General features: G+C 43.5%; 2 protein-coding genes across 3 annotated transcripts; both read right to left on the bottom strand.

Annotated features, from left to right (window-relative positions):
- Positions 1–8: 8 nt before the first annotated feature.
- crocc (ciliary rootlet coiled-coil, rootletin) lies at positions 9–21,540 on the bottom strand. The gene is given in 39 exon segments (XM_023414229.2): positions 9–939; positions 1,974–2,147; positions 3,199–3,330; positions 3,944–4,144; positions 4,280–4,429; positions 4,516–4,740; positions 4,966–5,181; positions 5,739–5,902; positions 6,278–6,398; positions 6,527–6,690; positions 7,447–7,870; positions 7,964–8,131; positions 8,271–8,430; positions 8,529–8,767; positions 9,161–9,304; positions 9,425–9,559; positions 9,810–9,989; positions 10,104–10,273; positions 10,488–10,615; positions 10,703–10,896; positions 11,284–11,514; positions 12,355–12,501; positions 12,605–12,749; positions 13,240–13,422; positions 13,536–13,735; positions 14,180–14,277; positions 14,280–14,391; positions 14,468–14,554; positions 14,658–14,748; positions 15,216–15,443; positions 15,550–15,656; positions 15,758–15,923; positions 16,026–16,117; positions 16,201–16,284; positions 16,363–16,554; positions 18,121–18,266; positions 18,353–18,479; positions 18,851–19,108; positions 21,352–21,540. Coding segments are annotated over 38 exon segments (6,069 nt in total). The 5' UTR covers positions 18,908–19,108; positions 21,352–21,540; the 3' UTR covers positions 9–852.
- Positions 21,541–22,369: 829 nt separating this feature from the next.
- Positions 22,370–27,544, bottom strand: necap2 (NECAP endocytosis associated 2). 2 transcript variants are annotated; one of them, XM_023414215.2, is made up of 8 exons: positions 27,401–27,544; positions 26,449–26,549; positions 25,411–25,515; positions 24,782–24,863; positions 24,081–24,189; positions 23,818–23,962; positions 23,635–23,683; positions 22,370–23,477 (listed from the first exon to the last, which is right to left on the bottom strand). In XM_023414215.2, the coding sequence occupies exons 1-8, from the start codon at positions 27,493–27,495 to the stop codon at positions 23,432–23,434; spliced, it is 732 nt and encodes a 243-aa protein (XP_023269983.1). In that variant the 5' UTR covers positions 27,496–27,544; the 3' UTR covers positions 22,370–23,431. The 2 variants fall into 2 exon arrangements, with proteins under 2 accessions (XP_023269983.1, XP_023269982.1); XM_023414214.2 differs by having other exon boundaries at positions 23,635–23,719.
- Between the last annotated feature and the right edge of the window lie 88 nt (positions 27,545–27,632).

The raw sequence follows: 27,632 nt of genomic DNA on the forward strand, positions 1-27,632 counted from the left end.
GAAAGGTATTTATGGAGCACACAGTGAGTTTATTCTCCTGCAAACATGTGGCCTCCATGTGTACTGTCCATACAAGTCACATTGCTGTTATTAATCATCAGTCCGTCGGCTTCATACAGTAAGTAAAAAGTATATACACCAAATAAAACTAGTAATAACTATTAAAAAAAACATACTGTAAGTATACTGTCACACTGCAGCACTCGACTGCTTCTGGTCCCTTTTCTCAGTTATAAAATAGAGTCTGTGCACATAATCAGTAAAATCTGTGTCTGTTTCTAAGAAAAAAAATACAGGGCAGTTGCCTTATTATGCACAATTCGTTTGTTTCCTGGCACTCGCGCTCAGTGAAGACCTTCCTTCTTTCTTTTTCTGTCCTCGACTGTTAATATAAATGTGGAGGAATCGATGCCAAACTGCAAAACTGGCAGAGTTTCCTTCCTGCGCTACATCCAGATTCTGTGTGGAGGAGAATCCTGCGGTGATTTGGGTTTCTTTCTTGAGTAAGAGCAGGAAGTTTTGCGAAGATGTTGAGCAAGGATCAAGTACAGATGGTTGCCAGTAATCAGCAGGCTGCTGGCGTTTTCAGCACAGCTGCGGAATCACATCACTGCGTTCCCTCGAGTTAAGTGTTCTTTACTGTACAAAATATTTTTAAAAAAAGAAAACGCCATCAAGATGACACAAGTGTTCATTTCAGTGTCACAAAATAAAAGGAATTAAATAGTTAGAGTTTGAACACTGAGAAACATTTGTGTGGGTCAATATTGCTTTTCAGACATTCGTGATGAGTGGGGTTTTCCCTGGATAACAAGGTGGTGTGCTGGTGATTCTGGGTTTGAGCTCTTGATCTCAGTTTCCTGCCAACAGTAAGGACGATGGAAGAGGAGGTTGCCGCCGTTTCATCTCCTGCTGCAGCTGCTCCTTCAGGGTGGATACCTGGGGGGGGAAACAGAGGGTGAATAAACTATATTCTACATTTCTATACATCTGTAATTTAGATCACATGGTTACAAACTGATGCCAAAAGCTTCTCCCTCAGGTGGCTGCAGATAACAAGAGGGATGAGGACCTCACCGTGTCCCATGTGTTTCCATGTGGAACTGTGTATCCATGTAAGAAGTGGGAATAACAGCTGTGCGGCTGCGGCTATCTTATTTAATAGGGACGATGCAATTTAACATAGTTCCAATACAAAAGCATGAAACTGATGTGTTAAACAGAGACGCTGATGAGAGTGCACAGGCCAGGCAGGTTTGACTTGGTTATAACGACTTACTATAAGTCTGTCTCAAGCTAAACAGACTATTGTAATGTAAAAACGCCACCAACGATTGAACATGCAACAACACCGCAGGTGGACAGGAGTATTTTCTGCACATTTTTTTGCTACAGCACAGATACATGCTTTTATTTTGTTGAAGCTAAAGAAATAATCCAAAAAGCTGAAGCAAAGCACTGCTGAACCAGCGTGTGTTCAGAAGTAGGTGACACAAACAGCAGAGATCATCGCCTCAGGCTGAGTGACGCTATGAAACCACAGTGAAGTTCTTTAATTCCCTGGTTTTGGTTTTGGTTCAGAATGTTATTGTTCGTCATCTTCATGATTATAAGCCACCAAACTCTGTGATGTGTGTGAGGACCATCCATCTTTGTAAACAGGCCAGTTCATACTGTATATGCCTCCCACTGCTGTTCTGCTGCTTCATGAAGTTTGTTTTAAAAAAAGAAAAAGTCTGAAATTAGCAGTGACTCGTTCTTGAAGCATTCACCTCAAACTGTAGCTCAACAAAAGCAGCTTTATTCTTTATACTTGTATCATCAAAACCTCACGAGGACTGAACACAGATATGAAATATCCCGAATATGTCACCACGACTCTGATCATACAGGTGTGATCACTCATTGTAGCAGCGAATAAAAAAGTGTGAAAGGTTAAACCTGAGAGACCTCAGCCAGCGCAGCGTGCATACCTGCTCCTCCAGGCCTTTGACTCGGTGTCGGTGAGCTCGCTCTCTGGTGCCCAGCGTTCGCTCCATGTCCCTGAAGCTGGTCTTCACTCTCTCCGCCTCCCGCTGAGCCTCGTCACGCTGTCTCGCCAAACTCTCACACAGACTGTGTGACTGCTCCATCTCGGTAAGCTGAGTCTGTTCATCACACACACACACACACACACACACACACACACACACACACACACACACACACACACACACACAAGTGGAAGAGAATATATATCATATTGAAAAACTCAAGAGTTTGGCTAGAAAACTCTAACTCAGTTCTTGATCAAACGCAGACAGCGAACAACCCGACGACCACGTTGGAGCCTCTGTGGTGACCGAGGGGAAAACTGTACTCGTGTTTTCTGGAGTTGCACTTAACTAAAGCCGTTTGGAACAATATGAATGTAAGCACAAAATCATGGGATTTGCCTTTCCAAACAACTGTGCTGTGATGCGCCTATAGGGAACATTGAGGAGACTATATTTTGCTGGTAAACGCTGGTGTAAAGCTGATCCTCGAGGTAAAAAGAAGCAGCTTCATGTATTATATTTATTGTACTGTCTCATGTTCTCGCTTCCAGATCTGAAGCCCCTCCCCAAAAAATTTAAGTATAATAAAAATAAGAATAATATATTACATTTACACAAACATTTAATAATTAGGTATTTAGTCACAGAATTTACAGATGAGTATATGTAATAAATCTAATGTTTTCTCCAGGTACGGCTAACACCTGGGATCTTTATAAAGCCTGGAGAAGCTTTTCCACCTCTTCCTACTAACTTTCACTTCAAGTTCAGTGGCTCTGATTTTTTTTTTGCACGTTAACCAGCAGCTGTTGGGTTTAATAATTGTGAAAGTGAAAGGGAAAGAACTTACATACCCCAAAAACATTCAGTCAAAAAAGTTCACTAACTATGGAATTAATTTGTCGTGGCAAAGAGCAGTTGTTCTCACTGTGAAGTGTGTTTGGTTTTGTCCTTCAGTGAAAGGCGATGGACTCCAGGCTGCGCGCAAGCTGTCACCTGTGATCGCAGGTGTGAAGCAACAGCTAAGAAAACAACTTCTGTGGCGAGTCGTGTCACGAGGATTCACTTTGCGATAACTTTTGAGGGTTTTTTCTGCCTATTTAACGCACAGTTTGTCGTACTGAGGACTGATCTGTCAGTGTATTGCAGATCACCTCCTCACCTGCAGCATCAGTATCTGTTGCTGTGCTTCCTGCAGCTCCTGCTCGGTGGTGTTCAGCGAGCGATCCAAACGGCTCTTCTCTGCAGACAGTCGCATGCTGCCTTCTTCAGTCTTCAGCTTCTGACGCTCAACCTAATAACATTTGTATTTATAGAAATATAACCAATAGAAAGAGTGAGATCCCTTCCAAAAAAAAAAAAAAGTCAAATGTGAAAACCTGATTGTGATTTCAAAGCAGAAATAGAGAATCAGAGAATCATCAATTACTCAAAGCACAAGTTAATGTCATTAAAATGTTGGTTTTGTGTGACCAACAGTCCAAAACCTAAAGATCTTAAGTTTGCTGCATTATAAGACAAAGAAGAGCAGAAAATCCTCACTATTGAGAGGCTGAAACTCGCTGAAACACAACCCTAATTGAATAATTGAGCAGTTGTTACAACTCTATTGTATAGCAACTGGTGACATTTGTGAATCAGATGTTTTTTGAACTTTATATACAGAATAAAAACCAGGGGAAAGCTCAGATGAGGACAAAGAAAGCCAACAACAACAATGTCTGCTCGAACTCACAAAATATTTACTGCATCCGTCTGACCCGAGAAGATGCGTCTTCAGCAACACAATTTGAGAAAAACATGTAGCGCACTTTCTCTGACACTGTAAATTTGGAAACTTTCCAAACGGCTCACGGACCTTTGAGTTTCTTAAACCACAAAAGGCTCTTTGTAAAGACAGTGCTGACCTTATCTAGTGTATTCCTCAGTGCATTCTTGTCTTTCTCCAGCCTCACAGCCTGTCTCTCAGCATCTTTTTTCTCCGTCTCAAGCATGGCGACCGCTCGCTGCAGCCCACGCAGTCGCTCCTCTACAGCGGCCCGCTCTGTCTGAGCTGACTGGGCGCTGCGCTGCGCCTCCAGGAGGGCAGCCGAACGCTGACGCAGAGCCTGACAGAAGGAAACACACAGATCGCACACGATGACATCAAGCGCAGGAGTTACACTCCTGTTACAGTGAGCCTTGAGTTAGGGCGTTTGCTGAGGACTTTATTTGGGCAGATGTTTGTTTGAGATTATCTACACCTCTTGAGCGTTATTGAGCTCAGCCTCCAGCTCCTCTCGTCTCAGCTCGCTCTGGTTCAGCTCGCTCTGAAGGCTTTGCAGGCGCTCAGCGAGGGTGGCCATGCTCCTCCTCGATTCACCAGATGACGCCCGGACTTCATCCATTCGTTCCTTAGTGACACAGAGTAATCACCGCATAAACATTCACTTTTTTCATCCACATTGTTTCAGGCTTTGTCTCCTTCTGTTTCACCCACCTGTAGAAGTCGTTTGTCCTGTTCAGCCACACTCAGTGTCTTTTGCAGAGCCACCAGACGACTCTGTGTGCTGCTGTGAGCAGCCGCCGCCTCCTGAAGGCTCTGGTTTAGAGAAGCGGTTTTCTCTTTGAGGAAAGTTTCACCTTCCTGAGCTTTGAGCAGAGCCTGGCTCAGCCTCTCCACCTCTCTCTGCAGCAGAGACACACGAGCTTCTCCTTCTGCCACCTGCGGGTTGTAAAAATCACATTCATGCAAAATTCATTCGGCAAACAAATAATAAGAAAGCACACATACTTCCCTTAAAAAATATTACAAACTTACAGACCCGTAAAATAAAGTTTTACCAAACTCAGTAACTGACATTGCAAACTGTGTGTTTCAAAACCAGGATAAACAGATGCAGCACTCAGATATGAAAAGGAAAGGACTCTGTATCAGCCTGTGCTGTACCTGTTTGAGTAGAGAGTCATGGCGGTCCTGGGAGGCCTGGCTGTCAGCCTCCCGGTCTCCCAGGCTCAGTTTGAGTCTCTGCAGCTCCCCCTCCAGACTGCGCCTCCCCAGCTCCACCCTGGTGGCCCGGGCTTCAGCTGCCTCCAGCGCTTCCCGCAGACGCTTCCTCTCTGCCTCCAGACGCATCTCAGCAGCGCGCTGCTTTTTCAACTGATCCTGCGGAGGCAGAGAGAGTACTGAGATGATTTTAAAGACCAGTTGGTCTTTATTAGAGAGCAGATTTCTTTGTTTGTACAACGGAGACCTGAGATTAAAGACGGTCTTCATAAATCCTCCTGAGCCTTTTTTCGAAAATGCCTCTTGTTCTAAAAATGTCTTCAGCTAACAAATATACATTTCTTCCCTCGCACACACACACACTCATGAAGTTTTGTCTGTCTGTGCTGTAAGCTGCTTCTTTTCCCAAGCGCCTCACTGTCACGCTGTGTCCCTGCTCCTCCTGGAGTCCAGAAGGTGAATTATTATGAAAGGCGCTGGCATTAAAAACAGACATATGGAGAGCTGACATGGGACAACACAAAAGGTGTGACACCGTGTGTGTGTGGCATCTGTTGTTATTACATTCCCTGACCGTTTTTGCTTCTAGATATTGCTCCACTATTGAGAGCTGCCATATGGTGATCATGACAGATCAGCGGCCACCGCTGAGCGAGTCACAATACAAATACATGGTGTTTACGTACGTGCACACAAGAGCACGACCGTGCGCGTACCTGCGTGTGTTTCTTATCCGTCTCAGAGGCCTGCAGTGCTCGCTCTAAATCCTTCACCCTGTCGCTGAGAGCTCTCCTCTCTCTGTCTCCTCTCCTCACCGTCTCCTCCTGCTGCTGGAGCAAAATCTGAGTGGTGGTCAGACGCTCGTCCAGACCACGCTTCCCTACAATCACACACATTAACACACATCAATACAAGACAACGTAATGTAACTGCTGCGGCTTTTTGTCGTAGTTGTAGTTCATGTTAAGATTGTAGTTATTTATGTTTTCATTATTCCTTTTTGTTATTTACCTTTTTGTGTCTCCTTACGTTGTTTTGATTTTGTGATTCATATGTGACGCTGCTATCTATCTATCTATCTATCTATCTATCTATCTATCTATCTATCTATCTCTCTATCTATCTATCTATCTATCTATCTATCCATCCATCTATCTATCTATCTAGCTAATCAAGTGTATGGGCAGTTGGACAGGAGATATTTGTGCGCCTGTTTCTCTTCAGACTACATGGACAAATGAGAAAAATGTTTAACCTTCTTGGTATTCCTGTAAGGTGTTTTGTAGCTGAGTGAGACGACTCTGAGTGGAGTCTCTTTCCTGCGTCAGCTCCTCCGCCTCCCGCTGCAGGGCCCCCAGCTGGCATCGAGCATCATCCTTCACAAAATCAACAATAAACAAAGACTTGAACACAAACCAAAATAATTGTCCTTGAATGACCATGAATATTTACTTTGTGTTATTTTCGTGTGTGTGTGTTTGTGTGTGTTGTGCAGTTCTTTTACCCGCTCTTTGTGTGCGTCACGCAGCTCCTGGAGGAAGTCTCTGAGACCGCTTCGCAGAGTCTCGGGGTCCAGCTCTGACTGAGGGAGAGGCAGCGGTGTGTCGCCTCTCTCAGGAGACACCGCCCCGGAGCCTAAAGTATTGTCAGGGGTGCTCACTCGAAATTCTGTAGAAGAGAAACAAAGAAAAAAAAAGAAGAGAAAGAGTTTAAATCAACTACTGTTTTTTATTTTATTTTGAAACATCTACAGGAGGGAAGGAGGGGTCACATTTGTCCGTCACATTTGTCAATAATCTAGAACAAAAGGCTTTATGAAGCAACTAAAGAAGTTATCCTCGAAGACGGGCCTGCAAAGGTTTAAATAAACTGAGATTTTACAATTCTTCATTTTAATGTTTTTCATGTTATTTATTCTGTCTATATTGATTGTATAAATACATATAAAATGTATGTATCTTTATTTTTTTTACTCCTTTTTTGTGTAAAGCTCTTTGACACATTTGATTTGCTGTGTCTCAATATAGTTTTGTAGTCACTATTTATATATGGTGTATACAGTATTTATTCATTTTTTATAGTAGATACTAATAATTTAATTAGGTTACTTATCTGTAATATGCACATGTTTTTGCTCTTCTGTTGGATGCAAGTGATCAATAAAGTTTATCTTTTCTTATTTATTGAATGTAGTATAAGTGTAAACATTTGTTGATTTTACTGTATTTTCTTCAGATGGACCCCTGGAAAAGAAATTGTTGCCAAGGTAACAATTAAATGGGATCTGAATAAACATCACAACAATAAAAACCAAATCATCCAATTAAAAGTTACCATATTATTATTTTTTTAATTATTATTTAATGTCAGAATAAAAGCCTAAATCCCATGTTGCAGAGATGAACCTGCATGTTTCATTCTTACCTTTAGGAGGCGAGAGAGAGGAGCGCATGGGTGAGATGCTCTGGTGGCGTGACATGGTGCAGGGTGATGTGGGGCTCCCCCCCGGGCTCCTTCCCCGGCATCCTCTGCCGCTCGCGCCGATGCCGAGCGTTCGCGTCAGTGCCGACTGGAGGCTGCTCAGACGAAACTCCAGGTCCCTCCTCCCGGCCTCGGCCCGGGTCAGCTCCGCCTCTGTGGCGGCCAGGCGGCCCTGGGCCTCGCTCAGCTGCAGGCTGGAGTGGGCGGCAGAGTCCTGAGCTGTCTGAGCACGCAGCGACAGGTTCTTAGCTTCATCCTGAAGCTTCTTCTCACAGCCACGCGCCTCCTGCAGCTGAGCAGTCAGTTCTCTCTCGCAGCCACGCCAGCCCGACTCAGACTCCACCAGGCGCTTCTGAATCTGAGAAAGCTACAATGAAAAATAAAAAGAATAAAGATCATGACACAGTGAAGACCGTAAATATGACAAGAGCCCACATCTTTCCCCCTCCTCCGTCCTCACCTCTTTCTTGAGGGAGTCTCTGGTTGCTTCAGCTTCAGTTAACTTCTGTTTGAAGGTGAAAACCTCCTTCCCTCTCTCCTCCTCTCTTTGCTCCTCCAGTGACAGGCGAGTCTGCAGATCTGCAACCTCCCTCCCTTTCTGCTCCTTCTCTCCGTCCAGAACCTTCAGCTGCAGCCAAGAAAAGCAAAAATCAAAAAACTTCATTGTGGTTTATTTCTTCCCGACTAAATGTGACATTTGAACCGGAAAGTTTTAAAGCAAAGCGAAGCACACGATACAAAGCATGTAGTGTGACAGCTTGTCTGACCTGTCTGCGGAGCTCCTGCAGTTCTCTCCGAGCTTCCAGTCGTGACCTCTCCACTTCTCTCAGGCAGCTGCGCAGCTCCATCACCTCTTTCTGAGCGGATGAAAAATTCTCTTCCAGCACAGCCAGCCTCTGCTCCTTCTCCTCACACTGTCGTTTCACACTGACAAACCAAACACACACACACACTCTCTTACACACTACTCTTAACGGACCTGCATTTGTCTTATCTCTGTCTTTCCAATTCATTCAAGCGTTTACCTGATTCTCTCTGTTTCTACACTTCGTAGAGTTTCTCTCAGCTGCGTGTTTGATTGGCTGAGAGTGTCTCTCTCCTTGCTGACATCACTGAGGTTGCGTCGCAGCTCTGTGCTTTCTCGTCTGTAGTTTTCTGCTGCGTCCTGAGTTTGGTTGTGACGGCGCTCGGTGTCCAGCATGTCCCGTCTGAGCTGGTCTCTGCTCTCCTCGCTCGCTGAGAGAGAAGCTCTGCACTGGTCCAACTGGAGGGTGAAACTCATGTGTGTTACTACAAACTGATGTAACAGAGAGGAGCAACAAATATGGCAAATACAGTCATTACATCCACCAGGGAGGTTTGATTGTTTATTACTTTATTTTTTCAGTAGAGTGAAAAGTTGGGGCACAGGCCAAAGAACAAGGGATCAGTTTTTTGGTGCAGATCCTGATTTTTTTTTTAACATTTTAATTATCAAATAGATTTCTTTTTTTTTTTGGAACGTTTTTGTCCCATGATGCATGTCTCATATTTGTCAAAGCACATCCAGATCCAGAGATAGAGAGACTTTTATCAAAACAACAGCTGCCTTGATGGAGGTAGGCTTTGTCTCTTCTCATGCATCACTTCCATGTTCTGTGTGTACAGGATCATCTACCTCTTTGAGAGCAACATCAGCGCGGGACTGAAGGTCAATGCAAGTCTCTCGTAGACTGTGGAGTTCACGTTCATGAACAGAGGCCGAATCCTCCAGCCGACAGCGAAGCTCCAGCAGCTCGGCGGTCAGAGCCTCGACTCTGATCTGGAGGGAAAAAAAAAAAGTATAATATTTTAGTTGATCTTTCTGATGCTTTTGTGTTAGAATAGAGTGATGATAATTCAACAACAACAGAAGATAAATTCAGACAGGAAGTCGCATCACCTGCTCCTGCTCTTTGTAATGAGCCGCTTCTCTGGACATCCTCTCGGCCTCCAGGGCAGCAGCTGACAGCTCGGCCTGCAGACTGGACAGCCTGTCAGACAGAACTGTTTTCTCCGCCTCTTTCAGAGAGAGGGCCTGAGAAAAAGAAAAACTCTGGTTAACGCTGAGAATGAACTTATATGAGATGTGCCAGAGTTGAACCACACTGTTTCTATACTGTATCTAATACGATAATAACCGTTATCATATAATTACAAATTACCACACCTCCTTGTTTTCATAATTTTAACCTGATATTATGATTCCACTTTATGAGTCTAAATTATTATATATATAACCCGTCTCTACAGCACCACAGTCCCTCAGTCTTGGCCCCAGATCAGACCTGTTGTTTCTCAGTCTCAGCCTGCAGAAGACTCTGATCTCTGTCGTGCTGGAGACTCCTCAGTTCATCCTGCAGCTCTTCGCTTTCCGTCTGCGCTCTTTGGAGCTGATCGTCCGTCTCCTGCCGGAGTTTCCTCAGCACGACCTCGTGCTCCATCAGCAGGCCGTGTCGCACGACCTCCTGCGAAACAGAGCAGCCAGGAGCACAAACACAGATTAAAGAGTCACTTGCAGAAGTAAAACATGTCTACAATTAGCACTTTAATTTACACATTGAACCACTGAACCTTCTGACCTTTTCTGAGACTAGTCTCTCCACCTCCTCCTGATGTTCGGAGATGGCCTTGCGCAAAGCCTGCTGGGCCTCCAGCTGTGCTGCATTTAGAGTCTGAGTCAGAGCCTGTTTCTCCCTCTCAGCCTGGGCCAACGCATTCTCCCCATCTGAGCGAACACGCCTCAGTTCAGCTAAAAGTCCATCCAGGAAAACAAAACAGAGGGAAACACAACATTCAACCACCAGGTTGTTATTAGTCATATCACCAACCAACTGGGTTTCTCACTATATCAAATATCTTCAGTTTAGCATATTTGTGCCATTGTTTTCTCTCTTTTGCTTTAGTCCTCTTCTATCTTTGCTTTTTACATGTTTTCTCCTACACGCTGTCTCCTTGTCACTCACCAGCAGCAGTTTCAAAGCGGACTCGAAGGTTTTGGTTCTCCGCCTCCAGCTGCTCCCTGCGAGACTCCACCTGAACGAGCTGCTGCTGCACCTCGAACAGACTGGTCTCCAGGGACTCCCGCTCCGACCTGTGGGGTTGTACAAACACGATGTTACACACACACACAGAGACACGCGTGAAAACGTATGTGCCATGGACAAACAACAACACACACCTGAAAGCAGCCAGTTCCTCCGACAGCACGGTGTTTTCTCTCTCAGATGCCGTCAGCTGGACCACCAGAGCTGCTTTGTCTCGGGCCAGTTCTGCCCGACCGCGGCCGACCTCCTCTAAGGCTACCTCGTTCCTCTGGCCCTCTCCTCTGGCAAGACTTAACTCTGATCCCAGAGAGGTCACCTCGCCACAAAGCTGTCGACAGAGGCCGAAAACAATGTGGGGGGGAGAAATTATAGAAATGAAAAGCCATGCGTAAAATTAAAAAACTCCTTCCCATGTGATGCTTCTAGGAAAAACATGCTGTGATTGTGTTATTCACTTTTTTCTTCTGGCATTTCATGCTGTTGAGAAATGACTCTCTTTAACAAGGTCAGTTTCCATTGTTGTTTTAGACAAATGAACATCTTTGAAACATTGTAGCTGCATGAAAGTATTTCTGGATGAGGTCACATCCTCTACTTATAAGGCATGTGACCTAATTAACAATTAAATAGGCCCATAAATGACAGGTGATTGCCCATAGCTAAGTGCTTTTAGGTCGGACTTAGCAATGATGATGTAATATAAGCTTTTATGTACCTGGGTGACTTTCTCCTGCAGCTTAAACCTCTCAGCCCTGAGACTCTGGAGCTCTGCCTCCATCCCCACGCGGCTTAACTCAGTGTCCTGCAGTGACTGGTGCAGGGTGATGCGGGTAGAGTCCAGCTCCAGCCGGTCCTGCTCCAGCCGGACCAGCTCATCTCTGATGGTCAGCTTCTCCTGCTCCACCTCCCGTTTCTGAGTCTGCAGGAGGGCCTTCTCTTCCTCCAGCTTAGAGACAGAGGTGAGGGTGAGACTGAGTGAGGAGGCTGAAACGTTCACATTAAAAGGCCCTGAAAGCCTGTTTTCCCCAACCAGCCTTTTACCATGGGTGATGAGATCCTGCATTAACACAGCTTTCTTCCAGTGGCGGTTATTTCACATTAGAGATTTCTGTTTTTTATGTTTGTGCTCTTCTCACTGGGTTAAAGTGGACAGGACTGTTCAGCAACATTTGGATCTGAATCTAGTGATTGAGGGCCACACCCGCACGGTCCTGATGAAGCAGGTTAGCTGAATTTTGAGTGTTAAACCCTGAATAAAATAAAACAAGGCGGCTGCTTATTCAGTCATGAATATTTAATATCATGGAGAGATGGGAGCTTTAATTAGGGCTTCACTTGGCCAACCATGAATTGGGGGAAGGCTGCAACTGATTTTTGTAACTTTCCGGCAACCACGCCCACTTTACACGGCGAATGGCCAGGTGTGCGGCCGTGTCAAGGTAAGGCAGAGTTTAAACTTCTCTGTAGCTATTTTCTTCTATTTTAACCAGGTTTTAACCATGATCGCCTTCGAGGACAGATGGTCCAAAAGTCTGTACCTTCATCCCCATTTGTGCGATTCATTGCGTTGAGACTATAAAAGACATGCAAAAGACACAGAAATATTCAGGTGTGTAGCCAAAGGAGGCTATGAAGGCAAGCTTCTGCCTCACCTTCAAATGTGTCCGTTTGGAACAGGAAAAAAACTAAATAAATAAAATGTGATCAAACACGACACAGCAACAGGTTCATTTCAAGCTTATTGACCCCTTTAAGAGAGTCAAATACATTCTTGAAATCCCCTTACCTGGAGGATGTAGGTGTTTAGGTCAGCTTTATCCTGGGCCAGGCCCTCATTCATGCTGCTCATTTTGGCCAGGGAGTCTCTGAGAGCAGCCTCCTCAGACTGCAGCTTGTTGAGCAGCAGAGAGAGCTCTGCATTATTGCTCTCAGCCTGGGGGGGTCAATAAAGGTCATAAGATATTAAAGGTCGTATGCAAAATAGAAAACACAAAATACTGAATCAGTAAAAACTAAATGAGTCAACGTTTTCTTACACGAGCAAGTGCCTCAGACAGTTGGGTTTTCTCTCTCTCCAGCAGCTGCCTCTCAACCTCCCCCTGCTGGTGAGTTTCCTTCACCGCAGACAGCTCTCCACGCTGAGCAGAGGCTCGACTCTCACTCTGATCCCACTGCTTCTGTCTGTATCAAGGCAATGCATACAGTATGTAGTACTACATCAATACATTTTATGGCTACTAATGAGAAAGTTCGGCTCTGTGCGTGTGTGTGCTTGTTGCTGTGTAAAGGTTATGGGTAAAGCCTTAAAGGCCCAGTATAAGATATTCGACATATCACAGTTTTACATATTTTATTCATGTTTTCTCTTAAGGAAAAACAATGTGTCCAAAAAGGCGAGCGCTGTCAGCCATGCGACAAAGCAGCAGTCAAGACAGGATAAGAGACTTTCATCCGATCTGTTCAACAATGTTTGTTGGTCAAGGAGGTCGGAGTGTTGAGAGAGGCAGGAAGGCTTTGTAAAAAGACGAGGAAGAGCTTTCGGTTTTGTAAGCTCATACAGATCTTTTGAATGGCTCCCTGTGAGCCGATGCACTGTGTGTTGGCTGCACTAGACCTGGTGGATTAGCACCTACATCACATTCACTTAATCACTATGAATTAGCCGACTTACATCTTCTGAGTCTCTGCCTTCGCCCGGTCTCTCTCCTGAACGGCGGCCTCCTTCTCCTCCCTCTCGTGATCTCGCTCTCGCTGCGTGGACGCCACAGTCAGCTGCAGCTTCTCACAGTCCATCTGCAGGATCTGGTTGCTGCTCTGTGCTGCTTGTACGGTCTTCTCCAAGTTCAACTTCTCACTGCAATGTTCATGATGCACGTAGAAGAGCACATTTTACACTTATGGTTATATTACCGAAAGGATTCAAGGATTAGAAGCAGATCGTTAATGGTGATGTAACTGTCTGTAAACCTGGCCAGCGTGTCCCTCTCCTGCTTCAGACGGTCCTTTTCTCTCTGTGTGGTGTCTCTCTCTCTCTGAGCGGTGTCCCTCTCTCTCTGCAGAGCTTGGTTCCGCTGTTCTGCATCTCTTTTAGCCGAATCTGCTTCTGAAAGCTGCTTTCGTAACTGTTGTAATGTGGACTGGGCAGAGAGCAGGCGCCCTCGAACGTCCTGCAAACACACAGCAAGACAGTGGAGGGAATGACATGTTATATGCATATAATAATAATTACTAAGTGCCCACATAGCTTAGGGGTTAAGATGTAACCATGAATCCATCATGTCGCTCTACTGTCTGTAACAAAGGCTTAAAATGCCCCAAAATACTTTAAGAAAGAGGTTTTAGCTGTGCTAACTGTGCAGATAACAAGTCTACATCTCTCTCCCAAGACCCCTGAGCTTCCCCCATTTACAACATCTACCATCTCATACATTTGCATATGTGTGGTCATGTTAATGTTGTACACAGCTCCTTGCAGTTTAAATCCTGGCCACAGATAAATAAAGAAAAGAGTAATTATTGCAGTGGAGTGGAGCACTGTGTGTGTGTGTGTGTGTGTGTGTGTGTGTGTGTGTGTGTGTGTGTGTCTGCGCACGCGTGTGTTGACATGTCACCTGCAGCTGCAGTGTCTTGTTTGTGACTGCAGAGTGGAGAGCAGACAGCGCCGCCTCCGGGAGAGCAGCCAGTGAGGAGGGACGAGAGGGGGAGGACACCTCCGAGGAGAGGAGGAGCGGTGAGGGGAGGAGCCGCGCATCAAGGCCAGCAGCGGAGCCCAAGAGTTGTCCTGGTCCGCTTCTGATGACGACTCTCCATCTGACAAAACCGTCTATAAAAGAAAATTCAAATGAGGCACTGGCATCCTAATGTTATGAGAGTGTGTGCAGACGTTCTTTTTTTTTTACCTGAGCAATGTCCCGCAGTGTGTCTAACAGTGTTTCAGTGTGAGCTCTCATCATCTGCATGTCAGTCTCATCATTACCACTCTGCTCCTGCAGGAAAACCAGGGAAATGAAGCACAGACACCTCAGCCGCCTGAAGGAGGAAGATTAAAGCAACGGAGCAGTTACACAGCCTTTAAAACCCTCCACTCACCTCCAGCCTCCTCGCCAGTGCCACGATTTCTCTTTCTCGCTCTTCCATTTGGCCCTTTAGTCTCTCCGCCTCTCGCACTGAATCTGACAACCTGATAATTGACACAATAACAAGAATTAAACAAAATATTTGAGAAAAATTGCTGTTCAATTAAGTTGTAAAGTGGGAGGACCTGCAGGTTCTGGAAGTATTTTCCCCCCACTCTGAAATTAACTTTCAATGATACTCAATGTTACGCAACATAGAAAAACAGGAAGGACAATGTAATGATGCCACAGGTTTATGTTGTGGTCACCAGTTTTCAGCAGAAATCATGTGTCAGTTTGGCGTGAGAGGTGTGAATCAGAGCTGTAGGGATTTTAAAATACTTCACGAACAACACACAGCGCAATAGTTACTAAATTAATCCAGAATCCGAAAGTGAATGGATTTAAGATGGATAAAGTTTTGTCAGTAGGGCACTTAAGGAGCTGTGAGGTCTCTGATTGTACGTTTCTTACTGAAATGCACCTTGGGAGCCATGACAAATCTGTAAGAGAGGTCCACACTGTCACTGACCTGACGTTGAGCTCACTTCTCTCTGCGTCCGTTCTGGTCTGAAGATTCATCATCTCTGCCACGCGTTCTTTCAGCTGCTGCTCCAGCTGAACCCTCAGAGCTTTCTCCCGCTCCAGAGCCAGAGCTGCTCCTCCCTCGCGGCTCTGCAGCGCGGCTGACAGACCGGCACAGGACACCTGAGAGGAGTGGGACACCCGAGCCAGCTCGTTACGCATGTCCGACAAGTCCCTGAGATTGGAGCGAGGGAGGGGGAGGAGGAAAAACAAACAAACTGTGAATGTGCACATTTTCCGAAATGCAAACAACGTGCAGTTTACACATGAATCATCTTAACCTTTCAGTGGCACTCTTTAATTCACAGACATGCCTCCTGAACCCGACCACTTGCCGCCACAGCATCAGCAAACGACTGTGTTCACTGCTGAAATAACTGTGGAAAGACTGAAAGGAAGGATGGAGAGAAAACAATGAGTAAACGATGCTGACTCCACATTTTCCTTGATTTTTTAAATGTTTTGCCGTTCACAGCATCCTTCTCCCACCTCTTCTTCTCTCCTCCAGTCAGACTCCTTTTGTTCCAGTTCCTCCCTGGCTTTCGTCCAATCGGCAGTGAGCCTGCGGATGTCCTGGCTGAGAGCCTCATTGGCCAAACCGGCCTGTTCCAACTGCTCTCTCAGCATCGCGTTCACCGCAGACAAACTGCTGCTCCTGAAAACAGAGTAAGTCAGGCAAAAACAATGTGATATTTTGAGACGTCTCAGGAGGCTGAAGTTTTCACCAGTATGTTACACCTTTTGTGTGATCAGTCACCTCTGCTGTTCTTCCTCCAGGCGGATTAAAGCATCTTCCAGGTTGCTGCTTGATTCGTCTTGATGGCCACCGTTTGACGTCTCACTGTGACTCTAAAACGTCATGAAAAGTGCGGGAAGTTAGTGATTATAGGCATAAAAGCTGGCTTCCTTAATGTTAAATAAATAACACTTACACTCAGCCTGTGTTTCTCCTGCTCTGACGACTTCTCCTGCAGCATCTGCTCCAAATCTCCACACCTCTTTTTGTACTGGAGCACCTGAAGAAGCAGCACAAATGTTACTGTATGTCTCACTGATGACATCTCAGCAAAACACAGAATAAAATAGAGTCATACTTTGGCCTGCAACTTCTGCACCAGCTGTGCCTGCCTCTGCTGACCCTCCTGGTACGCCGTGAGTTTACGCCTGTAGGAGGCTTGTTCCTCATCCAGTCGCCTGCGTAAATCCACATTCTGCTGAGCCAGGCTGCGTGACTCAGGTGAGTCATGGTCCCCATCTCCCGTGTCGAAACGCAGCGCCTGCTCCAGCTGTAGGTTGAATTAAAAATAGGACACAGACATATTTCACACTGTTAATCTAGACCTACATGTATTGTAAATCCCAACATACTTAGTATCTGAGACTGAAAAGTCCCTTTTCACCTTGAAAACAGCAGGTGGAGAAACAATCTCACCCCAAGCTCCATCCAGTCACTGTTCTGGAGGTTTAGGTTCATACTTTAATTGAACTTAGTGAAGACACTGAGGGCAATAAAAGGTTGCTCTTTCAGTAATGTCATAGTATTTGAAGGGTTTCATTTATTTATCTTAACAATTTTACCCACCTCCCCAAACCTGTGTGTGAATATCCAGTATTATAATTTTCACTATAGGAGCTAGAAGTCAAGTATGTGTTTCAGCATGTGTTTCATAAAACATAATTCAAAGTTCATTATTGTTATAATGTTTTGGCTGTCCAGCTACATCACTTCAATAAAGATTTGGGAACTTGTTGTCTACTCCTCTCCGAATCAGTCTTCGAATGTTGTCAATGTTTAACAGTACATTGAAGTATATATACATTTAAAAACTTTTATGCTCCACTCATAATTGTAGACAAAGTACTGTGAACTTTTTTGTTTTTTTTACACTAATGGAAGCTCTTTAATCAGCATCACGTCTACAGGTGTAATAGGTGGTAGCTGGTGTCAAAAAAGAAAAAATGGGCCTAAGACCACTCTATTTCTTTTTTTTTTAAAGTATATTTTTTTGGGCTTTTTATGCCTTTAATGGACAGCACAGTGGAGAGTGACAGGAAACGGGTAGGCAGAGAGAGGGGGAATGACATGCAGTGAAAGGCCGTCCGATGCGGGATTCGAACCGGGGCCAACTGCAGCGAGGACTGTAGCCTCTACACATGGGGCGCCTGCTTAAACCACTACACTACACGACGCCCCGAGACCACTCTATTTCTAAGCAATGGCATGTTGCAGAGAACATGTACTGGTTATTTAGTACAGTGATTAATATCAATCTATAATAATGAATAGTTTTTGTAAAGGAGCCATTTTATCTGAAAGAGAACGTGTTTTGATCAGAGTTGCCTTCTGGTTTTGGACCTGCGTGTTTCCTTTAGTAATGTTCAACCCAAAATGGGATGTGGTGCCCACCCACCACTACGACACCTCCTCTCCTCTCCACTGAAGCCCCTGTTTACAGTTACCCTGGGTGATAGATGCCATGGCAACATTCCACTTCAGCTCATTCCAGCCCCCATCACCTGGGAGACCGGCAGATCTCAGACAAAGAAACACCAAGAAAACAGGCAAATGGGGAAAAGGGAAAAAGCCCCTCTAGGTATATACAACCTGGAGGATTTTGAAAGTCTTGCAAACGTACTTTTTATACGAAGAGTGCAGATGATCAGTGGTTAAATCATGTATAGAAAACAACATACTTAGGTGGGACGTCATATCTATTATCACCCTGAGCCGTGTTTTTATCTAGTTCTCAGCTCACAGTTTTAAGTGTCTTAATGCACCTCTGCCCATCTTGCCATCAGTGCCAGGTTGTTGCTATCGTTGCTGTTGTTGCCGTCCTGGTGTCCTGCCTTACCCTCTCACTAATTGCACCATATTTGATGGCGAGCTCATCTCGGTCCGCTCTGCTGTGGGCCAGCAGGTCCTCCAGCCTCGCCAGCTCTCCCTGCAGCACTCGGTTCTCCTCCTGGAGGGACATGACCGAGGACATGGCCCCTGCCGCTGAGAGGAAAACGAGGACGGAGGCAACGATTAGGGCAAAGAAAAGAGTCCAAACTTTAATTTGACAGGACGAGGAGCAGACTCACAGCTGTCGTTGAGGTTCTTTGTGACAATCTCTCGTACTCGTGCTGGTAGACATGTAGGGGGGTCATCTGGTGAAGGGCCCCGGACTATCAGCCTCTTCTCCTCAGACAAAACACTCTCCTCCAGCCTCTGATAAAAAAAAAAAAACACACACACATTTACCATTTCAGTTCGTGACATTTACATAGAGAGAAACAATAATAACAGCCCTGCAAAAATATGAAGTATGCCTACATCTCAATATACAGGCAATGACAACTTAAATAAACTGAGAGATGATGGTGATTATGTGATTAAGTCCCACAAGACTAGGTCGAGCCACAGCAGCCACACCAGTCCAAAACTGCTGCCTTATAAAAACACATAATACTGTCCACCAACACAAACATGCACACACACAGAGGCCCGCGGCTTTATTTGTCACATCTCACACCAGGCAGCAGCACTTACTGCACATTCAATAAGCGATGGGAGATGGAGGAAGACCCGGTGCACCTCACCTGTATCACAGACTCCAGTTTGTTGGAGTCCGAGTCTGAGTTTTCCGCAGCGCTCATCGCGGCTGGCCGCAGATATTTCAAATCCTCCGGGGATTAACTCCGAGTAAAATACGTCTTCACAAGTTCAACGACCGTCTTTTGCTTCCCAACCGGTGCGAAACAGAAGAAAAGCTCACGACCTCAGCCTGGTTATTTGTTGCTGTTGGAGCCGACCAAGTTTGGTCGCAGAGGAGCTGCGTGTGACCGTCCTGTCGCCTCCTCCTCCGGTACAGGGAGGCACAGATTGAGGACAGCAGGATTAGTAGGTTTAAAGATGCACACCCCTCCACCTCCACCTCCAGCTCCACCACACCACCGCTACACTCTCACTGCTCGCTTTCGTAAACCACTGCTATACAGCTGCACAACAAAGAGAAACCGGAATAAAACTTTAGTAGCCCCCTCCCTCTCCATAAAGAATATAAACAGTGTTTTGACCACTGTTGTTGTGGACTATACTACTGATTTTCAAAATAAAATTCAGAGAAGGGGACGAGGACCGGGTTAGGTGTGTTTTTATTTTGTCCGTTATTTCTAAATGGACAAATCAATACTAAGACCATATTTCTAATAATTTATGACTGCAGGTATTTTCCATGTGCTATTAGTTAAAGCTTGCCTAACCACTTTAACTAGTACTACCAGTTCCACTCAGTGGCCCCAGGGCAGAAAGTACGCTGCAGGCCCCACGTTTTCCGCAGATGAGTTTGGATATTACAACTATGATATGGTTTTTCTCTATAAGAAAGGACCTCAAGATTGGGTAAACATGTAGGGGGCATTTTAAAACCCCTTTCCTTCCAATCTTCATTACCCAGTTAACCAAGTTATCACATTCCCACAACCTGTTGGGCCCTGAGGGTCTGGGGGTCTAGAAAACACTTGAAAATAAAAGCGGTTATCCACGTGTGGCGTATGGCTTCATTCTTCTTTGGTGGTATAAAACCTTTTTGAGGTTAACTGAACTGTATGTTCAGTATGGCAACATTAAGTCCCCCTATTGATATAAGTGATTATTCATGTATTTGTCAACAACTATAAATGCTATGGACGCCCATAAGTGAAGGCTGGTGCATGAACAGATATTGAATGACAATACAGTGATATACAATTTTAATAACATAAAATATGAAGTTATAATTATCATATATTGTACATTAATAAATAGGTTAAAATGACCTTATGTCTGCTTACAACTATTATTGCGTGAGAAACGATTTATTAAATGTCTGTATACTTGTTATAAATGCTACACAGGGTTAAGTTAACTACATGTAAGTGTTAGCAACCTCAGAACAATGTTTTCAAAGGGGTCTGTAGACATGTAAATGTGAAACTATGACAGCAGCATTAAACATGAGGGGTCTGAGCTGCTCCACATAGTGTTTGGATTGTCATAGTTACAGACAAGAGGATCATTGTGTCAATACCAGACCCCCAACACAGCCTTGACACACACACACACACACACACACACACACACACACACACACACACACACACACACACACACACACTCATGCAAAGTGACTCACAGCATTTTAACTGTGTGGTTTCAGCTCAGTTAAACATGTCAGATATCTACAATAATATATTAACGTTAATGTTCTTTCATATGCTGACCAGGATATGAACGTTAGGTCATTGTGCATCCACGTTCAGAACAATGAAACAAAGGCCCACTGTCAGTGCTGAGTTTCCTATCAACTGTTTTTAGTATTACATTTTAGCATTCATAGAAATTTCTTAACTTTCAATAATGGTCAGCTGCTACTTTAAAAGTTTTTTCTTTTTGTGTGTGTGTGTGTGTGTGTCAAAAATTCACTTTTAACTGCTTAACATCTGTGGCGCCCCCAGTTGGTGTGTTAGTATATGACTAGCACTGATTTCAATGAGATCTTGTATCTGATGAACTATAGGCTACATTTACACCTGTTGATCTCTCTGCAGACTACAGCCCAAACTCTCCACTGTTCACTCCAGCTGCCATTAAACAATCAGATCAACCGCAGAATAAACAATGGGAACTCCAGTCAGTGACCATCAGCTGCCCCCTCTCCACTTCTTGTTTGTCACCCTCATAAAGAGGAACTGTACGAATTATCACCAACATGCTCTTTATCCAAATGCATCCAGAAAGACACACCCAAGTTTTCAAAAGTCTGGGTCAAGAGTTGGTGGAGGAGGAGATGGAGGAGGGGGAGGAGAGAGGGGGACTGTTCATTAAACTGTGAAACATCCAACGACATTTGCGAGATGATGAATTAAGACTTTGGTTCACAGTAATAGAGACTAAGATGCCGACACAAACCTGCTGATGTGGAAGCAACAGCCTAAATATAAAAGGCTTTACAATCGATATCAGCACAGTGTGTGTGTGTGTGTGTGTGTATGTATGTGTCGTGTTTGATGCAGCTTTCGCAGTGAAAACATCCACTTCCCTGTTTGATTTCTAACCTCACCTCGTCTGTTCGTTCCGCTCAGCGTCAGTCCGCCGTCCCTCCATGTTTCTGAGCGGGCGTCGAGATAACTGAGGCCGAGACAAACCCCATCCACAGCAGCTATAACGGCAACATCAGCTGGTCTCTGGCGCTGCTGCCTCGCTCACAAATCTTCTCCATGCTTTTTCCGGGGAGGGACTTCACGCCAGGCTGCCGTCTCTGGATCCAGCACAGTCTATTAACACGACGGTCCACTGTCATGACGTCATATGACCGTACGCATCTCGTTCCTATCAAAACATTTTCAATGAAATCCACCAATAAATAATGTTGTTTTTTCTTTCGTACAAATAACTGAGCAGATACAGGTAAAATATCCTGAAGTGGTAAAAACGTATTTTCCCTGAAAAAACTTTTAGTAAATTAATAATTAGTTTTCAGTTATATATATTATATATATTTTCAGTATTTACTGGTAATACTTAATGTAAAAGACAATAATTACATAAGAGGCTTGTACCGCAGTAAATAAATAGCGATGTGTGTATTGTAGATGTCACCAGTGTTATGACTGAAACTTCCCCCCTATTGTTCCTGTGTCTTTACACCAGTGTGTGGCAAGAGGACAAAAGCCATCAGAAGAATCCTGTAATAGATTTATTATTACAGATTTCCAGATACCATTTTATACAACTATAGATTGTTTTGGTGCTGAATATTTGTAAAAGCTGCACACTAGCCTACACTTCAAATGTTTCATTTATGGCCAAGTTTCTTATATGAAATAAATGACTGTGAGAAAAAGTATTTGGAAACAAATCCTTATTAGATTATTTATTAGTTTATTATTACTTATTAAATTGTTATTTTATTGTTTATTGTTATTAATTGTTTGACTACATACTGAAGAAGTGAAAAGGTGAATGAGCTCAATGAGCTTTAAAAACCAGAGGCATTCAGATTAAACCCTCTCTGTAATTCCACAGAGAGACACTGGTTACACTTTACTGATTAACATTTTAAAAAAAAAAAGAGCCAATGAAATATATAGTTTATTTACAAGAAGACATGGGCTTACATTTTATACACATTTTAGATCTTTTTCAGAAAGGCACTTAATCAAATACTCGATTTAGGAAAATTCAATTTGGTAAAAGGCACATTTAAAAAAAGCAACAGCACACGAGGAAAAGGTATAAGAGGGGTGTACACAAAACCAACCATGAATAAACCAACAAAACATTTTCAAACTTTGAATGACAGACAAAATGGCAATCATGACTTTAGTCCAACACCATGATTAAAAAAATCCTGGTATTTATGATGAGGGGCTTAAGAGCTTTAATGTAAAACTAATCATCAGCTATCAATGTAGCCTTGAAAGATCTCCCAAAACAAGAACTACAAGCAGAAAACAAAACACACACAGACTCACACACACACACACACGCACACACACACTGGTACACACCTAAACAAAACATGGATACTTCAATAGGTAAACCATTTTACCTTCCCAGATGGTAAAGAAAACCTTGAGATGAGTGGTGTTGGTGCAATGAGATAACTGTATGATAGCAGAAAGAAAATATATGCATGATGTTGTGAAGACAAGGACCAGAGGGATACAATCAAATCTGGTTCTGAACAGATTGAGAGTGAAAGGAGGAAGGAATAAAATACGGGAACATTTGATTTAAGGCAATGGATAGACGTTCCGACCTGGTTAGTGTGAGGAGACGACGTTTCACTTCAACCATCGGTATGCTCACTTTTCTCACAGGGAGCAGAGGCTCCAACAGTGACAGTTTAGTGGTTACCTGGCGACTAAAACTCAAAAGACAGATCCCACTGCATAGCAGAGAGTGAAAATACAGAGTAAGATTGTAAAGAATATGTACATTGTACTGTTTGTTCCTCCAGAGTGTGTTGGTCAGCGGGCTATAGTTATACATGAACAGATTCTTGACAGTACAAGTGCAGTGAATGAGCCGGTCAAGTTTTACTAACAGTTCCTCTCTTTTAGTTTCTTTCTGTTTTGCCACAATGGTCCTGTCCATGGAATGTATGGAACCTGAGTGTGTGCACGTTCTCCCACAACTCAACTAAACTGCACCCATCCTGATTTGACAGCATCTTTACTGGAGCTGTGGAGGAGAGGGGGGGGTTTGGAGGATGAGAGTGATGATGGAGTGAGGAAAGACACGAAAACAATCATGTAAAACCAACACAAATTTGACAGATGGATGAGATGGATTATTAAACAAGAAAAAGATGCTACGGACAATTTCTGGAAAAACTTACTTGGAACCTGCAGATGTGAAATCCCCCCACACGTCAGAGCTGGGCTGGGCTGCAGGGACAGAGGAACCAAAGTCTAAAAGAGAGGCTGCGTACGGAGAAAAACAATTATGGAAATGTTGTTTACATCATGTGAAAATGTTTGTTTTAAAATGTTTTGATCTGATACAAAAGCAGTGTGATCACCAGTGTTAGACTGAACAGCTGCGACTGTCTGCTGTCCGCCAGGAGGCGGCATGACCCCTCCGGCCTTTGCTCCTGGTGGAGGTGGGAGCAGACCGCCACCCATCGGCCGCGCTTTAGCACCACCTGCATCCTTCTTCTTGATGTTCTGTGGCAGACAGAATCATGACAGTAACTAGATGTTCATATATTTGTTTTCTTGTTTAAAAATGTATTACAATGTTATTATTATTCCATCTTTCCATCTGTGATGGCGACATGCTCACCCCAATGCTGATCTTGATGGTCTGTCCTTCTTTGAAGCTCAGGTCCAGTTTAGGTGCTGCGCTCTGAGAAGCTTCCAGTTTTGCGAGCTCACCTTCTTGCTTCACCCACCTTTAGAAACCAAGTTTATTTTTAAAAATCAAGTTTATTTTAGTAATTTTATTCAAGTAATTTTGGGTTGAGTTAAACTTTAAAATAATATGAGTGAAACTGGGCTTGCGCAATAATAGATACAGGACATCTAAATAATTATAGATCAATGGCTCAACATTTTTGCAATGTTAGTTTGAAAATATTGTTAAACAAATATTTTTGCCTTTCTGTAAATATGTTTTCATTCTAAAAATGTTAAAATATTATATACTTTTATTTATAATATTTACTTTTAAGTAAATGATTTTATAACATTATGTATTAAGTTGGCTCAATAATTAACTTAAAATAATTTTTAGGCAGCAGTCAATATGTGAGTGTGCACTTAAGAATAAAACGGACACATGCATGCTATGTAAATGTGCATTACTGTCCACTCACACATCAAAGGAGGAATGTTGCAGTTTCCATAATAATTTAAACATGAAAAAAAGTTTCAAATATGTGTCTAAAAACATGCACAAGTCAAACAGTGATATGTTCATGTACAGGTTGTATGTATAAATACACAACAGGTGCTGAAAGTCCTACACAGCAGAGGGTTACTCACTTAAAATGGTCTTGTAAAGCGACATTGAAGTCAAATGAGTCTCCGCGATCAGCAAAACCCAGACCAATAAAAGCATGACGTCCTTCAATCAAAGCAATTGTAAAGACAAAAACACGTTAGCGTACCCTTTGCATCCCACGATAAAACATAAAAAACATCTTCCTGCAATATCAATACAATAAATGTATTAAAAATCTTCTTTCACTTGACAACGCCAGTGTGAGACTGACTGACAGATGGAGAAAAATGGCTGACCAATGATGCAACAAGCTAATGCACTATTCACTACCACCATCTAATCTGAGTACTATTATTTTGACATGGAGAAATGTAATTTCGAAAGTCTGACTATAGTTTGTCGTATTTACAGCCTTGTTGTTTCATTTAAATCATACATTTAGATTCAAAGAGATTTGTTTATATAAATGTGACATTAAACTTAAGAGATGATTAGCACAGTATATCTGCCGACTTTCTTTTAATCAAAGTATATCTTTTATTTTGTAGATTTAGAAATAGATTTTATACAAAAACTAAGCTGTCTCTATAATCGGGGTTGTCATTACTGACTTCTACAATATACAAGTGTAACATTTTAAATCAATATAGTTGTGATGAAAGTATCTTACCATTGCCATCTTCTATCCGGATCACAAAATACCTGCTGGAGTCTGTGACTGCTTCAACTACACAACCTGGATACTGTTCGACTGGAGCTTGTGCAAACAGCTCTCCTGCAAAGAACAAATTTACACCACATTGTGCCGTAGGAGTATTTTCTGTGCCGTAAATAATCAGGTGAAAAGTGCCGGTGGAAGACAAAGCAAGCTTGTTGACAGGTGCTTTGATCACACTGTGCCAAACTGGTGAGTTTGTACATATCTTCTTTAAGGAAATGAAACATGTTCTCTATGATAAATGTCACTAGAACTGAAGGCAAGACAAGTCTGGATCAAATGAATCTGGTGACAGTCGTAGTAACTGGTTGCCATGGTTGAGTTGCATTTGAGACAAAATGTTACAATAAAATGTGAAAGAGCGGCAACATGCTTGTATTATTTAGTCAGCTGCAAATTCACCCCAAGAGATACTCACCTGTACAACTGCACCACAAAACAAGTCATGTGTCTAACTAGCCTGGAGCGTGTGCTGAGCAAACATGTGGCAGATAAAAACAGAGGGTCAGTAGACTTGTTAATGTGAAGCAAGCAAGGCCAAGAATCTGCTGTAATCCTCTGCTCAGTAATGTTAAATTGTTGCATACTGCGTTTCCTCACACAACTTTTCAGCTCGTCATCTTCCTAAAGGTCACAAACACCGTTAAATGTGGAAGACGTGTTATCATCAGTTTTGTTTGGAGAGTCAAGCTCTCTCTCTGTTTCATGGCTTAACTTAGCCATCTTTCTGGCTACACTAATCAGGGCTACTCTAATGTTCAAAGGAACTGATGGTTCACTTTAAACAGTGCTTTCCTGACACTTGGTACTCTGGTGGTTATGGAAAGTTAAGAGACTCACTTCTGAGTCAAGTAAAATATTGCCTAAAGGAGTTGATTGTTTGTCTTGGTGACATAAGTCGAGAGACATACAAACATACATTGTGAATTATGTACACACACATATGCAGAAAACACAACTTCAAATTTAGTTGCAAGGAGATTTATTTACCTGTATTTTTGTCCTCTAACTTAATGAAGGCCATTTTGCCTTTAGCAGTGATTTTCATCCTACCGCTCCATGCAGGTTCATCCAGCTTCCAGTCAGCAGCGCTAGAAAAACAAGAAACACACATCTGAATGTGAAAGTGGTTTGTGTAATGTTCATTCAGGGGAACAGCTGACTCGATCAATGTCAGGCTGTAGCTTTTTGCAGCAGGAGGAAGTGAGATTATAAGTTTTTAGGAAGACTAAAACAAGACATTTTTGGAAACAGCGAGCTCTTTTGTTCTGCTGCCAACTGAAGATAAGCAATCCTGTGAGCGACTTCAGCTTAAAAGCTACAGAAAAAGTTATCAATATTTTGATAATGCAAATAATTGTTGGTTGCAGCCTTACATTACTTCTGTGATGGGATAATGCTGCTTTGGCCTTAGTTTTCTGTGTATTCATTACTTGACAAGCACAAAAAAAATAGAATTTGTTTCTTTACAACAAATGAGGACAATGTAAACCAAAATAATTTATATCTTTAAATTTTACACTAGTAGTGCAAATGTGCTTTTAATCATATTCTGCAGAGGAAACGCCGCAGAGCGAAGCTGGAGGTGGAGCCTTGCATTAGCTCTGCCGCTTTGACTGCCCAGGTTTCATTAAACCTCATCAGCAATGTCAGCATTTCTCGTGTCTTTCACGACTAACTCGCGGTAACGGAGGAGAAAGCGGAGAAAGCGGTTGTTTGTCAGCAGCGACACTTGTTAGCCTCTCGCCTGTGGAGACTTTGTCCCTTAATCTAAACACTTTTAGTACTTTTGTGGCTGTGTGGGCTGTAAGCGTCGACAACATCTAGCAGGGAAAAGAGAAGAGTAACAAACATCCATCCTGACGACCCCTGTCCGTTACGTTAGCTTTGCGGAACGTCACTTGTCTGTGACAAACGTTAACGCGCTCGGTGGTCATCTTACCGGTATCCACGGTTAGAGGCCCGCGGCGGGATCCGGTAAACATGAACCTCGGGCTTTACGCAGAGCATCGACTCGTAAGTGTTGTCTTCTGCCATTTTGTCAAGTTTCACTGACTAAAAAAAAAAAAACAACTTCCGACTTTCAATGGACACCAGCGCTGGGGCACAACTAGACGACGACATCCCACAGGAGCAGGGGCGCTGGTTCAGACAGCGCCGCCTCTGGTCAGGAT

This window comes from Seriola lalandi, unplaced genomic scaffold, assembly GCF_002814215.2.
Source record: "Seriola lalandi dorsalis isolate HSWRI2012SDOR001 ecotype SW California unplaced genomic scaffold, Sedor1 jcf7180002054522, whole genome shotgun sequence".
NCBI classification, from domain to species: Eukaryota; Metazoa; Chordata; class Actinopteri; order Carangiformes; family Carangidae; genus Seriola; species Seriola lalandi.